This window comes from Sturnira hondurensis, unplaced genomic scaffold (assembly GCF_014824575.4).
Source record: "Sturnira hondurensis isolate 20B ecotype Veracruz unplaced genomic scaffold, ASM1482457v3 Scaffold0005279, whole genome shotgun sequence".
Classification (NCBI taxonomy): domain Eukaryota; kingdom Metazoa; phylum Chordata; class Mammalia; order Chiroptera; family Phyllostomidae; genus Sturnira; species Sturnira hondurensis.
In genome coordinates, this window is record NW_028077910.1 from 15,409,195 (window position 1) to 15,426,555 (window position 17,361).

At 37.2% G+C, this 17,361-nt stretch overlaps 1 protein-coding gene across 3 annotated transcripts in view; it reads right to left on the minus strand.

The window, feature by feature from the left end:
- The window catches only part of MLF1 (myeloid leukemia factor 1), a 34,248-nt gene that overhangs the window by 1,945 nt on the left and 14,942 nt on the right, over positions 1-17,361 (minus strand). For 2 of the 3 annotated variants that reach the window (XM_037046657.1, XM_037046659.1), the window contains 6 exons: positions 14,226-14,370; positions 7,951-7,992; positions 6,208-6,291; positions 5,047-5,175; positions 2,168-2,327; positions 437-575 (listed from right to left, as the gene is read on the minus strand). In XM_037046657.1, coding sequence (XP_036902552.1) covers positions 437-575; positions 2,168-2,327; positions 5,047-5,175; positions 6,208-6,291; positions 7,951-7,992; positions 14,226-14,370 — 699 coding nt within the window. The remainder of the gene's footprint in view (positions 1-436; positions 576-2,167; positions 2,328-5,046; positions 5,176-6,207; positions 6,292-7,950; positions 7,993-14,225; positions 14,371-17,361) is intronic. The other variant, XM_037046658.1, reaches the window with a different exon arrangement.

Consider the following 17,361-nt stretch of genomic DNA (forward strand, 5'->3'; position numbering starts at 1 on the left):
GGCCTATTAGGAAATTTTTGTCCTGCCTTTCAAATACAGTCCCTTAGCCCTTGCCACCTCTCTAGATACCAGTGTCTTCACCTGACACAACATGTGACTTCACCTACTGTATATCCGCATTAAAACCTGTTTCACAAGAAAACTACTTTGTGGCACATCCCTGTTCCTTGGAGAATTCCGCCCTTATCTTCTGAAGACTAATTTGAAGTGAGTTACTAATCATGTAACCCTGAAATATTAGTGCTTTTTAGGTATAAAATTAAATGTGTGTGGTATACCCAGACATATGTAAAATTATATCTTTCACCAAAGATACTGTTGACAACAGACCACTAGGATGTTAATGGGAACTTCTGGATGACGGAGGTAAAGTTACATAACCTTTTCCCTTAAGTCTTCTTAAAAGAACACCATTTATTTTAGAAATAATGTTTACCTTCTTTTAAGCTCTCGGGATCCCGAATCCTCATGCCCAGCACCCCGCATCCTGGTGTTCTCTAGATTGCGCCACCGTCCCCCCGGTTTGTACTTTAAAACCTCATTTTGCCACTCATCATCAAAAGCATGAGCATCACCTACATTCAACATTGAAACAAAAGGGAAAGTGTGAAGGTATCAATTGTCAGTACACACCTTGCTGCCCACGCACTTCACATTACCCTGATGTTTCCATCAGCCTAACCTCAAGGTGGAGGCAAGAAACGGCTTCAACTCTAAAGGTTCTGACGCAGGGTAATATCACCTTTTCTGTTTGTTCCTCTCCTGTTCCTACTGACAATTTTGTTTTTGATGATCTGGCTTTTCACGGACCTGCCTGGATATCGTAGTATTCTACCCAGTGGACCACTTGACCCAAGTCACTGACTTACAGTCTTTCTTACTGGGTTTCCCGGAGTGATCCTCTTTTTCTCTGCAGGGAAACACTCCGCCTGTGGCCAGCACTTCCTATTAACCTTACCTCCTAGGTCACTTCAGCCTCACACACTCCTGTTGTCAGTGTCCGAAGACAGGTCGCCAACCTCGACTTCCAACTTACGTTACTGTGAAATACATGATCTACCTTCCACAGTAACAGCAATAGGTAAGTGACAACGTGCAGTCTTTCAGGTTACCTTTATCATAATGCATCCCTTCACTAAATTCTTCTTCATCGTGTTAATTATGGTGAAGTATTCTGTATATATTTCAACATGACACAGTTATAGAGGTTAAAATTACAGAAAGGTTAGGCATTGTGGTCTCCATCTCATTACACAAGAACAAGTTTATCAAACTCCAACCCTAAGAGAAATTCTTTTTCTAAAATTATATAGTAATTCAAATCCTTTACTATGATAAAATATATTTATTCAGGATATTTTCTGAAAACAGGAGATGAATATAACTTAAAAACAACAATGATAAGAGTTATGATACAAGAAAGACAAGTTCATTCAAGAATGAATATAAAATCTAGACAGTGAGAAGATTTACTTGATATACACATGATATACTATATATTTATAACACATATTTCTAACAATACCAGATATTAAAATCTTATTTATATAAAAGCTTAAATACACAACAACATAGAACCTTTTAAATAAATTATGGCATATTCATGATAAAATTTTTAGGTAACCATTTAGAATGCTTTTGAAAAATATAGATGACTGTTCACAATCAGAGTGGAGAATTAAAATAAGCACAATATAAATTATATAGATAGTAAAATATTAACTTAAAAAAGTAGGTATGTTTATTTATACATGAAATTATTAAGAAGAAATACAGTCGATATTTTGGATTGAGATTACAGATATTTTTAATTTTCTTATTTATGCTTTTTTATACTTTTCAAATGTACTTCTTTGAAAATCAGAAATATTTAACACCCATTTTGCTTACTTAATCTTACTAAATAAAAATGGAAAATATTCCATTTCCCAAATAGAAAACAAAAAATAAATGATACTGAGCATTATCAAAAGTTACTATAAAAACAATCTGTTGTGAATTATGAAATCAAAATTACATTACTTTGACAAAGCATTTCCTACACATTTATAAACTACCTCAAAATGACATCCTATGAAATGTCTCTATGAAACACATTTAAGGTCCACCAGTTACAGGTGCTACTTTGACTTTAAGAGGAGGAATGCCATCTTCTGTGATAACTTACTTTCATTCATATTGATGAACTCCTGGTTGACCTCTTCGTCTCCGGTCTTGTTGTTCTTTGATTTTTTAATGACATGAGCTCGGTCATGGAGATGATGGCCAATGGCCATTTTTTCTACTCCACTGTCAGAGTCTCTCAATGCCTTCCTAGTTTCCTTTATCTGTAAAAGTAAAAAATAAAAATTAGCTATTACTTATTATCTTTCTTTTACATAATATTTATTTATTTTTTGAGAGATGGGAAGGGATGGAGAAAGAACAGGGGTGAAACATTGATGTGTGAGAGATACATTGATCCGTTGCCTCCCACATGTCTCCAACTGGGGACCCAGCCTGCAACTCAAGCATGTGCCCTGACCTGGAATTGAACCAGTGACCCCTTGGTTCACATGGCAGCACTCAATCCACTGAGCCACACCAAGCAAGGCAAAAAAAAAGACTACTATTTAAATATATAGAGAATGGATATAATTCTAAACTCCTCAGGGACTGTTTACTATAAGAATAAGACCCTCAAGTAAAAATAAACAGTAACTCTACTGGTCTAAAAATAATGGGTACTCAGTTCCACTATCACCCTGCAGTAAAATTATGGTAATAGTTCTGATATTTCCTGAACTGCTTGAAATGAAAATGTCTAGGACAAATAGAACCAATACAAGTTAACCTTTTTCAACAGTGTAATCAAATACAAGAACAAAGGAAAGCAATGACACAAAACGTAGTGCCTTCAACACTGCCATTGCACACGTGCCGGAACGGACGGGAAGCATGTAGCAGCGTGCCTGCAGGTGAGAGCAAGTAACGACTCCGCAGTCAGGTCGATAGGACTGAATCTCATGACTCCCACCTGTGAACTCTATGGGTTATTAGAATATTGATGATAGCCCCAAACTGCTAACATGGTTTGCTGTGGGACATCTCATTTATATTCTGTTTCCATTTAAGAAGCATGTCACTTACAGCAAGGTGAAATTACAACCTCTGAGATGAATTAGCTGCACCATTGCAAAAGCATGATTAACAGGTATGCCTTATATGTAAGAACTAAAAAATGAACCACTCACATCACAGGGCAGGCAAATGTATTTTTTTTAAATATAAGTACTAACCAAGATAGGGAGAAGTGGGAGCTCTCATACCAGAGTTTGTGGAAGCTCTGATAGCAACTTAGTAATTTCTAATGAAAATGATGCAAATCTCCTACAAACCAACAATACCATTCCTAGACCTTTGCACAAGGAGCCATGTTTAAATATGAATAAATAAAAAATTAGAAATACCTAATTGCTTATCAGTAAAAAAATAGATTTTAAAACTGCGGTATATTTGTATTTTGGATACTGTTAAGAAGGCAAAGAAACCGGATATACACATATCTACTTGAATAAATCTCAGAAGCATATCATTGAGCAAAGTCAAGTAGCAGAGGACATGCAATGTGAGGCCATTTATATAAAGTTTAGAAACCTGAAAATAATTCCTTATATTGTTTATGAAGCACATGTAAGTAATAAAATTGTAAAAACATGCATAAAAACGATAAATTCCAGATACAAGAAAACAGCTCTCTTTGAGGGGGAGAAAAGGAAAAGGGATCAGGAGGGTAGAGTGCACTGGAGGCTTAACTGCATCTGCAAAGTTTTTGCTTCAAAAGAAGATAAAAAAGAGACCATTTAAAGCAAATAGGGAACCGCTGCACACTGGTCAGAATGGCCATCATAAACAAACCAAGAAACAACAAGAGCTGGCAAGGTTGTGGAGGAAAGAGAACTCTAGTGCACTGTTGGTGGGAATGCAGACTGGTGCAGTCACTGTAGAAAATTAGTCATTTATTTGGAATTTCCTCAGAATTTCCTCAGAAAATTCCACACTATGGAATTTCCTCAGAAAACTAAAAATGGAACTGCTTTTTGACCCAGTGATCCCACTGCTGGCATGATACCCTAAAAATCCCCAAACATCAATTCAAAAGAACCTATGCACCCCACTGTTCATAGCAGCACAATTTACAATAGCCAAGTGTTGGAAGCAACCTAAGTGCCCATCAGTAAATGAGTGGATCAAAAAACTGTGGTACATTTACACAATGGAATTCTATGCAGCAGAAAGAGAGAGGGAGATCCTACCCTTTGTGACAGAATGGACAGATCTGGAGAGTATGATGGTAAGTGAAAAAGCCAGGCAGTAAAAGAATAATATGATATGATCTCACCTATAAGTGGAACCCAAAACAAACAAGCAAGTAAAATAGAACAAGGGACATTGAAATAAAGAAGAAACTGACAGTAACTGGAAGGTGGGGGGATAACAGGAAAGAAGGGCAAAGGTCATGAAGGAACACGTATAAAGGAACTGTGGACAAAGCCAAAGGTGGGGAGGACTGAGGGTCGGAGGTGGGGTGGGTGGGGCAGGAGAAAGCGGTGTCGGGAAAATGGAGACAACTGTACTCGAACAACAATAAAAAAAACAGAAAAAAAGAAAAGAAAAATGTGATTTGACTAAGCTGGATGAAAAGAATATGGGAATTTATATTATTCTTTATATCCTTTCTATCTACTTGTAATATTTCATGAGTTTAAAAAAGTATTTACTTCAAATATAATATATTAAAAGTAGACACTTATTTTATGAAACAGACTTCTTTCAGTGTCTACATAACTGTCAACATGTAAAGGTAATAAACATCAATAGATAATTGCATAAAAAATGTGGGATCGGGCAGACAATAAATGCCTAATTGTTCTTCATGGTAACATGGGTCTTTTTCCCTCCACACACCCATAGTACCAGGTCAGATTTTAATAATTAGCATTTGGCATAGGCGCTCTACTTTTCCACAACTTTATAAAGCTCTAAGAATGCTTAGAAAATACTCACTCCTCCTGGAGCCCGACGGGTTTGAGTTGAGGCCTGGAAAACCTTTGGTGGTTCGTCTCCTACTTTGGAATAAGTCATAACTGAGGAAGAAGTAAACGAATGTCCATTTGGATCCATTGAAAGGTGATCCTAGAAATATAAATTGTAAAGCCAGAGAGTTTAGTCGAAATGAAGAGTCGGTGTCCGAGAACGCAAGTAAGTAACAAATCTGACTGGAAGTTCTACAAAGGACACTGCACCATCAGTACGGCACGCCCAATGGCACCCCAGGAAGGGCCTAACTTCCTTCCATTTTAGCCACCAGTTCCCGCTGTCCTCGTGAGCAATAATATGCAATTCACTCAAAGATCCTTAAGTGTTTGGGACCTAGACTTTCAGCTTAGACTTAAATACACTGTAGGCGCCATGAGACTTTGAGTCAGTGGCCGATGCTTGTGTGCCACCTTGCCCGTGCTGAGCCAATCGGCTGTATGCCAAGAGGTTATACCTCCTGTGGGTACCAGTTTGCTGTGGTACTAAAATTGCTCTGAAATGATCCTTAGATTTCAAATTAGATGACTAAAATAATATACTTTTCATATCGACTTAACTTACTGTTTTGACATTAATATTATGAGCAGAAAAGGAAGAGTTTTAGTATGTTTTTAATACGTTTTTGGACTATATGAATCCAATCCAATGTCCGGACATCATACCTGAAATTTCTATTGTCAGATTTTTTTCTTAAACACCCAAACTTAATTTCTTAGATGACACAATTCCTTTTAAGTAGACATGTTATAAACTAATAAAAAAATCTGAATTCATATAAAATGTTCAGTTACAGCAGTGACTGACCTTCAGCAGAACAATTTCTTTTGAGGTTGCATTCTTTTCATTTTGAAACTTAATGCTAATTGTTAAACTTATAGGTTGTGAAATCAATATTGTGGGTTGTGACCAAGATTTTGAAAATATGAAATAACGTAGAAAATATCAGCATATATTGTAAATAGTATGATCATTTTCTCATGAAATATTTTTCAGGTAATATTCAGGATCATGATAGAAGATATATTTTTCAACTACTGTGTACTGTGGTTAAAAAGAGTTTGAAAACTACTTTAAAATTTGGTGCCAATAACTGAAAACAACGTTCCCATCAATTTTTTTAGTACTTACAAAGTTTCTTTGTAATTCCTGCATACTGTTTCGCATATTTAACATCATTCGGTCCATGGCCTGAAAAGGGTTGACATCTGTACGCTACAGGGTATTAAGAAGTATGGTATTAACTATAACACAAAAGAAACAAAGCAAACTCTCCAAAATTTTGTTTCTCAATTTATGCAGCAGGATCTCATGCAGTAATTGTCCAAACAAAGATAATTTAAAGACTGTACGACGAAAACGATTTGTTAAAGAAAGAATTAAAGAACACACAAAATCCCAAACAGCCACTTTAAGAATGATTAGGAGACCATAATACTATAAATACAAGCATACATACATACACATACAATTGTATCAAAACAGTTTATTCTTGTATTATTATGTATTAACTATTGTATTATTTTCCGTAAGAACTGCAAATCTACTTTTGCTCCACCCTGTACATGCAAGAACATATAAATATACATATCATTCGTCAACTTGCTCAAAACATAATTTAGTTAATATTTAAACACAGAGTGATATATTCTGGGCTGGAATAGCTCTAGCATAGACTAGTCTTCAAATCTTTCCTTCTTCACTCTCCTAACACCCCACCACACAGATAAATAAAACTTGGGCATAAGATACCAGTGTCACCTCCAGTACCACATGGCTGACAGAAGTGGAGACAGCCCTCCTTTCCATCATTGTAGTGTCCGAGCAATAGGAGTTAACTCAGTCTACTAATAGGCCTTGAATTTGCTGCTTACCATCGAAGGCTCAGTAGGGCACACCTTCAAAGCACTAGTATACTCTTGCAGGAGGAAAGCTAATAATCCTCTAGAACAGTGGTTTCTCAATCAAGAGAGATTGTGACTCCAGGGGCATTATCCAGGGAAATACTGTTTGTCACAGCTGAGGAGGGTGAATGACTGGCGTGTAGTGCAGAGGCCAGGGATGCTGCTAAACATCTTACCCGCCCCGCCAGGACCAAAGGGTTACAGGCTTTTTTCTGTCTGTGCTCCCACAGCCTGCTGAACTTCCTGTCGTTTCACTGATGACTGTGCTATAACTGCTTCTTTTCTTCATCATTTCTCCCACTAAGAACTTCAGTCAGAAAGGACAAATGTTATAGGTGTAAGGAGACAGATGGTTAAAGTCTGGCACAAGAGAATTAAAATAAAATTTTTTTTTCATGAGAGTGTAGATGCATCCATAGGAAATGTTCCAAAGTCAGGCCGTTCTCTGCTACTCCTCAGATGGCCTTTGACTGGGTTAGACACTAGCATCACAGAAATTGGGACCGAAGCCCAAAGAAACGTGGGAGAAGGGCTGGTTGCAGAGGAGGCATATCTGGACGTGGGAAAGAAAAGCAGCGTGAACAAACTGCCAAGAGAAAGCAGATGATCTGAGCTTGTCCAAATGTGCCTGTGAGTCTCCAATCTGGTGCTTCTTCACCCTCTGGAGAGTCACCGTAAGCACGTCTCCAACTTTCAGTCCCTTTTGTACATCGAGTGAATGTTCATTCATCTACTAAAATGTCCTCCTAATTTTTGAAAAGTGATTTTATATAGGTTAACAGGACTTTAGAAAACACATGCCAAAATGCTCTAGAATAAATTTAATACATGAAAACAGGTTTTCAGTACAAATATTAAAAAGCCACTATAAAAGTGAAATTGCATGCCAATTAAATTTGCCTGAGTTAATGAAAAATAAGTATCTGTTAGAAAATATTGCTATAATTTTTTTATGTCTAATGATACGAACCATACCACCAAAACTGCCAAAAGGCACAAGAGAACTCCTTGCCTAGAAAAAAAATCCAATTAATTTTGGTTATGATATTTATTACATGATAATCCTTGAAAAAAGAAAGAAATATACTATATGCTCACTTAATTCGGTGCTAATAAAATTACAGAACCTTTTAATCAAACAGAACTCAACATACTTTTTTTCAATTCTCTATTCATTATTCATTGAACAGCCTCACAGGAGCCTGGTGGCCAAATAGGGGAGGCCATATATCACTTTTAAATATGACTACTCTAGTATTTATTCAAGGCAGTGGGAAAAGTATTTGCTATAGATTAAGACATAGATTTATCAAGGAAAAGCAAATTCACACCAACATTAATTAAAACATAATGTACAATAATTAAGATTATATCATCTTTGCTTAGCTATTTCATATTTTTAAAAGATCAATTCATCTTGCCTATAACTGATCAAACATAAATTTTTTTTAAAGATTTTATTTAGTTATTTATCTTTAGAGGGGAAGGAGAGGGAAAGAAACATCAATGTATGGTTGCCTTTCATGCGGCCCCTGCTGGGAGTTGGCCTGCAGGGAACCGGGCTGCAACCCAGGCATATGCCCTAACTGGGAATCGAACCTCGATCCTCTAGTTCGCAGGCCCACGCTCAATCCACTGGGCTACACCAGTCAGGGCCTAAACATAAAAATTTATCTACATTAATAACACTTCAAAAAATTAGTAGAGATATTTGACAAAAATTTTAATAAATACCTCCTAAGAACTAATTTGTTTAGTAAATAATACAGAAAGAATCTCACAAACAGATTTAAAAGTGTTTAAGGCCTTTGATAGGCAAAAGAATATTAAGTATAAGAATGTTAAAATGGAATAATCAAGTGTAATAGTTCAAAAGTTATACTCCTCAATAGGTACTGATGAATAAAAAAATAATTTTAGATACTTGTCTATAAATCAAAAACTCTCATTACTTGAGAGTTTCAAATGTTGAAAATAAATTTTGAATTTCTGGGTAAAAGCTATATATAGTCAGTGATAAATAATTTTCTTCTTGTGTAACAACTGAAAAATAGAGAAAATTATTTAAATAAAAAAATATGTCAAATTATTTATACTTATATTGTGTATCTACAACAGTAAATTCTAATATGTTTTGAACACACCAATAAAATTCCTCTTTTTATTTCTTTTTTATTGACTCTGGCACCATCACTCAATCTTAATGTTAGCTGTTCAGAAGTCACATCTTCAATTACAAATTGCCTAATTAAATAAATTTTTAAAACCTCCAGTCAAAGTGGTGGCATAGGTAAACGTGGCTCACCTCCTCACACAACCACATTAAAATCACAACTAGATTATAGAACAATATCACTCCAAATTGACAGAAATAGAGTTGAATGGAAGTCTGACAACTACGGAATTAAACCACATCCATCCAGACTGGTAGGAGGGGTGGAGATGTGGAACAGGCTGGTCCCACACACATGTGTGGTGGATGAAAATTTGGGAGGAATATCTTGGGAGTGAGGAGGCCCAGCCCCACACCAGGCCCCCCAGCCCAGGGTTCCAGTGCCAAGAAGATAAGTCCCCATAAATTCTGGCTGCAAAAACCAACAGGGATTGAGTCGGTGGAAGAAACTTCTGGAGTCCCAAGCAGTACCTCTTAAAGTACCCACGAAAAACTTAGACTCACTCCCTCTGAGCTTCAGCACTGGGGTAGCAGCTTGAAAGGCATACAGAGCAGAAGGGAAGTGTCTGGCATCAAGGCAAGAGCCGGGGGACAGCTTTCTCCCAGACAGAAAGGAGGGCAGAGACACAGAGCCAGCTGGCAGTTGCCACATCTGAGACTCCATCAAGCTGGCAAATATTGTTTGCCTCACCCTGGAAATCCCCTCAGGCTCCATCCCACCCAACTTACAGCTGTTAATAGTAGCTTTTTCCATATGAATGGCTGGTCTGGGCTCAAGCTTCACAACTTCTTATATCCTTTCAAACATGCAACAGCTGTCTTCAGTGAGGCCCCAGTGATACCCCAGCTCCTGTACCACTTGCTAAGTGGTCCCAGGCAGGGCACTAGCAGAGCCAGCCTAGATTCGCAGCTTGGCTTTCCCTGGGGAATCTCCAAGCCCAGCACAAGTAGCAGCCATCTTGGATTGCTCCATAGCTGAGGCAGGGTGGCCCTGGAAAAACATAGGTGGGGGCTGACCTTGGTCTGTGCCACCAGGGAAAATTCAAGCCCTGTGCACCTAGTGGACAGCTAGATCACACTGGAGTACCATGACCCTGCCCTTGCATGCAGGGTTAGCAGACCCTCCACAGAGGGTGAAGATTGGTGGTCAGTGGTCACATCTAATCTTTGTAACTGACTGGCCCGGGTAAATCTCTCCCATTGATCTGCCAACATCAACCAAGTGTCACCTACAAGAAAAGGGTATAGTTAGCCTATACAAATGGCACACATTGAGCCTTGAGATTGGGTAATAGGGGAAGCTGTGTGCCTGGACCCTACAGAACACCTACTACATTAGGCCACAATACCAAGACAGGGAGTCATAGCAGCTCTATCTAATACATAGAAATAAACTCAGGGAGGCTGCCATATTGAGGAGACAGAGAAACATGACCCAAATGAAAGAACAGATCAATACTCCAGAAAAAGAGCTAAAGAAAGAGGAGATAAGCAATTTATCAGATACAGAGTTCAAAACACTGTTATAAGGATGCTGAAGGAATTTAGTGAGGACCTCAGCAGCATAAAAAAGATCTAGTCAGAAATGAAGGATACACTAATTGAAATAAAGAATGATTTGCAGGGAAACAACAGTAAAATGAATAAAGCCAGGAATCCAATTAATGATTAGGAACACAAGGAAGCAAAATAAAACAAAACAAACAAACAAAAAAACCAAAACCACAACCAATCAGAATAACAAGAGGGAAAAAGAATCCAAAAAAATGAGGATAGTGTAAGTAGCCTCTAGAACAACTTCAAATGTTCCAACATTTGCATCATGGGGGTGTCAAAAGGAGAAGAGAAAGAGCAAGAAATTGGAAAGCTACTTGAAAAAATAATGAGAGAAAACTTCCCTAATGTGGTAAAAGAAATAGACATGCAAGTCCAGGAAATACAGAAAGTCCCAAACAAAATGGATGCAAAGAGACCCACTCCAAGACACATTATAATTAAAATGCCAAAGGCGGAAGACAAAGAGACAGTCTTAATTGCAGCAAGAGAATACCAGTTAGTTACCTACAGGGAGGTTCCCATAAGATTGTCACTGATTTATCAAAAGAAACTTTGCAGGCTAGAAGGGACTGGCAAGACATATTTAAAGTCATGAAAAGCAGGGACCTACGGCCAAGATTGGTCTACCCTGCAAAGCTATCATTAGAATGGAAGGGCAGACAAAGAGCTTCCCAGACCAAAAAAAAGAAAGCAAAAAAACCCACAAAAAGCTAAAGGAGTTCATCACCACCAAACCATTACTATATGAAATGTTAAAGGGACTTATTTAGGAAGATCAAAACTATGAACAATAAAATGGCAATGAATACATATCTATCAATAACTGATGTAAAAAACAAACAAACTAAGCAAACAAGAAGAAAAGACAGAATCGTGAATATGGAAGTGTTTTGATGGTTGCCAGATGGGAGGGGATATGTGGGAATGGGTGAAGAGGTGAGGGGATTGTGTAGTACAAACAGGTAGTTACAGAGTAGCCATGGGCATGTAAAGTCCAGTGTGGGAAATGGAGCAGCCAAAGAACTTGTATGCATGACCCATGGACATGAGCAATGGTGTGGTGGTTGCCTGAGCCAGGGGAGGGTGCTGGGTGAAGGAGAGTGAAGGGGAGTAAAGGGGAAAAAATTGGGACACCTGTAATAGCATAATCAATAAATTATAATTAAAGAATAAATAAATTTAAAGTTTAAACTATTTAGTTTTAAACATTAACCCACCCAACATGGAGAACTGCCTTAAAACTAGCCCCATAAAGAAATCATGAAATGAAAAAAATGCTCTGAAGACAAACGCAAGAATATTGCATGGCTGACGCATGGCTGTGGGAGTCTGCTTTCCCTGATACTATGGATGATGAAGGTGACAAGTGTCAGAAAGTGGGCCCCAAATATTTTTTTAAACGATTAAGGTGTCTATTTTAAATATGTATTTTCATCTACTATGCTTAAATGCATCAGCATAATTTCTTACCACTCCATCAAAACACTCTCATTTTAAAACATAACTTCATGAAAAGAGAGAAGAGCTTTGCATACATTTTTATTAAAAGTTCAAATAAGCCCTGGCTAGTGTAGCTCAGTGGATTGAGCGCAGGCATGCGAACCAAAGGATGGTGGTTTGATTCCCAGTCAGGGCACATGCCTGGGTTGCAGGCCAGTTCCCAGCAGGGGATGCATGAGAGGCAACCATACATCGATATTTCTTTCCCTCTCTCCTTCCCTTCCCCTCTAAAAATAAATAAATAAATAAAATCTTTAAAAAAATTCAAATAGACTGTCCTGACCCATGCGGCTAAACTGACTGGGCATCGTTCCACAAACTGAAAGGCTATTGGTTCAATTCCCAGTCAGGGCACATCCCTGGGTTGTGGGTTCAGTCCTGGTGGGGTGTGTATGAGGTAACCAATCCATGTTTCTCTCTCACTAGATGTTTCTATCCCTCTCTTTCTCCTTCCCTTCCTCTTTCTTTAAAATTTAAATAACTAAAATCCTAAAAATGGATTTTAGGATTAAAAAATAGGTCAAATAGGAGAGTTAGCATGCTCAAAAAGCCTCTTGTTTATTTGGCTGTGCTCCTTTCAAACTGAGTGGCACTGTCTTCCATCTTCTGTAGTTTATTTCTAATTTTTGTTTTAGGCGCAGGTATCCAGGAAAGTTAGATTTAGTTTCATCTCCGGTGGATGATGACCAGCAAGATCACGGCTGATGTCAACAGGCAGCCTCTACAAGAACTTTACAGCTGAATTAAAAACACATCTCCTTCCTATACTTACGAGGGGATGAAATGGTCACTTCTTGCTTCTTTCACAAAGCTATGAGTGGCTCATTTATGTACATAAATACAAAACCCTATATAATAGCCCTACTCTTTCCTTGCTTTGGTTATAGCAGATATACAAGATAATTCAGTGCTATGTGAAAAATAAAATTTCAGAATGTCACATTTGATTTTTCTGCTCTCTTTGATAATTTTTCCCTGGATCTTAATTTTAGAGACTAATGGAAGTTGACAAAAGTCAGTCTCTCTCTCTTTATATATATGTATGAAAACCACTATTCACTAATTATAGAAAGCTAATTAGAATGTGAATAATATATTAGAATATGTATATAAAAAAGAATGTGAAAATACTTTTATTTAAATTGCAAATGTAATTCTATCCATCAAACTTCTTAGTAGTACTTAAAATATTTTGCTTTATTTAAGATGATTGCAAACAGAAAATATGAAAAATTTTATGGAAGATTCTGGAGCTTTTCTAAATGACTGATTTAATGTTCACTAAGTTCTAAATATCTACATTTCACCTGCAGATTCATCTTTATAGAAACTCCTATGGATTTGGTATTCTAGAACTACCATTTCTACCATTTCTGTTAGAAATAAACAGAAAATAGTTAGGATATATAACTATCCTGAGGTTTGTTTTTACGTTGGGTATGTTTGTAACCTTCTAGCTTTGCTCTCAGACAAGACTTATGAAAATACATTGCAGTTATGCAAGACTTTTGATGTAGTTACTTACAAGTTAATCTAAGTTTTCAAGGTCTGAAACTTAGATCGAGGAAGTCAATTGATTATGAAGAATGCTGGATTTTCCTTGTTCAATAAAGATAAAGCATCATACTATAGCTTTGGCTTCTATTTTAAAGTGAAAAAAAGAAAGTGTTGTAAGGGACAGGAAGGATATTTCTTTGCCCATTCTAATTTAAGACAGGCGAACAATTCTAAGGTGAGGACAAATCACAAATATACATATGAAAATAATGCTTTAAGTTTGGCTTATAATATATAACCCTATGACCCAAAATGTTTGGGTTGCACCATGAAATACCACACAGCTACATTTCATTGTGAAAGGGTTCAGCTTTCCAACAGGCCCCTCACTTTATAGAACAGTTATTTCCATAACATACGCTCTAGCCATGTCTGAGCATGATAGATATATTCTTCTGTAATACCATTCTCCAAATTCCGACAGGACCTTCTCACTAACATTAAAAGAAAGAACTCACAGTCAAGTGATTTTCCCCATCATCATGTCCTGTACGACCGTGAGCTCTTCTGCCATCAGAGATGCTAAGCAAGTCTCTTCCAAAGGGTTCAGAAAAACTTCTCATCATCTGTCGCATACTTTCTCGGTGAGCATTAAAAGAATCTCTGTTGAAAATACATATAATCGTGTAAGAATAAAAGTTGGAATTTAAGCATAAGTAGGCAAATACTACAAAGAGGTATTTTGAGGTAATATGTTTGTTGAAAGAGACAAAAGGACAATTGAGGAGAATAGAATTACCTCATAAAAACCTGCTAGTCATGAATAAAATTTATAGAAGTGGAATTAGCTTTATAAAGACCTACTATTCATAAATTCAAAACTGTTCTATTTCTTATTTACTGTAATTCACTTATGTATAATAAAAATACACCTTCCCTTGCCCCTTATAAAATGTAAATGGTGAACACAAAGTAACACACACCTGTTAGCAAACATCTGCACTGAGAGCAATGGGCACAAAGACTGAAAAACTCTGCTACCAGGTAGAGACCACCGGGGCAGTCAACAAACAGTATGAATTCTAGTCAGCACTGATAAAGAACACTGACTTCTTACTTTTTAAATTAAATTTATTCAGGAGACTTTGGATGATAAAATTGTATATGTTTCAAGAGTAAAATAAATCATCTCTATATTGCATGTGTTTACCCGCCAAAGTCAAATCTCTCTTTTACCCCTTACTACAGCCCCCCACCCTCCTTTCCCTCCAGTAACCACCACACTTGTCTGAGTTTTTGTTTCTCTTATTTGTTCATTTGCTGCTTACAGTTTTATGTCCCACACATGAGTGAAATCATATGGTTCTTGACTTTTTCCATCTGACTTACTTTTTGTATTGCTCAGTTACAGTTGTCCCAATTCTGCCCCACCCCCAACCCCCACTGCTTTCTCCTGCCCCCATCTGACTTATTTGCTTGGTATAGTACTCTTAAGATCTATCCATGTTGTCACAGATGACAGCATTTCACGTTTTCTTATGGCTCAGCAGTATTCCACTGCATACATGCACCACATCTTCTTCATGCAACCATCTACTGAAGGACACCTCAGTTATTTTAACATCTTGGCCACTCTCATGCTGCAGTAAACACAGAGGTACATATATCTTTCTGAATTAAAGTTTTCAAAATGTTAGGGGAGATACCAGAAGAGGGGTTGCTGGGTCTTATGGTAACTAAATTCTTTTTTTTTTAAAGATTTTTTAAAATTTATTTTTAGAGGGGAAAGGAGAAAGACAGAAACATTAATGTGTGGTTGCCTCTCACACATCCACTAGTGAGGACCTATCAGGAGTTCATTCATTTTTATTTCTAGGTCCATTGTATAATATGTATATGATTATATCACAATAAAATAACAAAACTGTGCTTAGGTTTTTGCTCTTATGAATAAAGCTTCCATAAACATTCATGAACTGATCTTTGTGTATGTACAGTTTCATTTCTCTTGAGTAAAATACCTAGGAGTGGGATTGCTGGGTTGCATGGTAAGAGTGTGTTTAATTTTATAAAACAGTGAACTGAGAGTTCCAGGTGTGCTATATTCATGCTGACACTTGGCATTGTCAGTCTTTTTAATTTTAGCCATTTTAGAGGTGTTGCAATTATCTTATTGGGCTTTATTTTATATTATTTTTCATTCATATACCTTCTTTGATAAAAATGACTATTCGATTTTAAACAACAGGTTGTTTGTCTTATTAAGGATTTGTACTCTAGACATAAGACTTTTATTAGATATATATTTGTATTTTTTCCCAGTCTTGAACTTGCTTTTCAATTTTTAAAAAATTGTTCTTCAATTACGGTTGTCCTCATTTTCTCCCCATTACTCTCCCCTGCCCTACCCACTCCCACCTCCCACATTTAATCCTCCCCTCCCACCCCGATGCCTTTGCCTTTGTCCATAGGTCCTTTATACATGTTCCTCGATGACCCTTCCTCTTCTTTCACCCATTATCCCTCTCCCTGTGCCTCTCTTGTCACTGTCAGTTTGTTCTTTATTTCCATGTGTTTGGTTCTATTTTGTTTGTTTGTTTTGTTAGTTAGGTTCCGGTTAAAGGTGAGATCTTACAGTATTTGTCTTTCATCGCCTGGCTTATTTCATTCAGCATAATGCTCTCCAGTTCCATCCATGCTGTCACAAAGGGTAGGAGTTCCCTCTTTCTTTCTGCTGCATAGTATTTCATTATGTAAATGTACCTCAGTTTTTGATCCACTCATTTACTGATGGGCACTTAGGCTGTTTCCAGCACTCGGCTATTGTAAATTGTGCTATGAACAGTGGAGTGCATAGGTTCTTTTAAATTGGTGTTTCAAGATTCTTAGGGTGTAATCCCAGCAGTGGAGTTGCTGGGTCAAAAGGCAGTTCCATTTTTAGTTTTCTGAGGAAATTCCATAGTGTTTTCTACAGTGGCTGCACCAGTCTGCATTCCTACCAACAGTGCAGTAGGGTTCCCTTTTCTCCACAGCCTTGCTAGCACTTGTTGTTGATTTGGTTATGATGGCCATTCTGAATGGTGTGAAGTGGTTCCCTATTTGCTTTAAATGGTCTCTTTTTTAGAGACCATTTTCATATGTCTGATCACATATGAAAAGATCAATGAGCATCTTTTCATGTCTCTGGGCCCTCTCTGTATGTCTTCATTGAAGAAGTGTCTGTTCAGGTCCTTCGTCCTTTTTTAAACTGGATTATTTTCTTAACATCAACTTATTCAGCCATATAGCCATGCACTTTTGTTAAGTCTTTTGTGTTCACCAGACTATGATCTTTGTGCAGTAGTTACTTCTAACTTAGTTTTCTATATGTCTTTTCCTTCACCTGTATTTCTTTAATTCCAAGTCTTTTTTTATATTTTATTTTTCAATTAAAGTTCCCATTCAATATTATTTTGTTTTAATTTCAGGTGTACAGCATAGTGGTTACACAGTCACATACTTCCCCTGAGATCTGAAACAAAAGAGAAACAGATTCACAGATAGAACAGACTGATGGTTACTAAGGGATTTGGAAGGAATTAAGCAGCACAAATTGGTAGTTACAAACAGTCACAGTGATGTAAAGCACAGCATTGGGAATACAGTCGATAATAC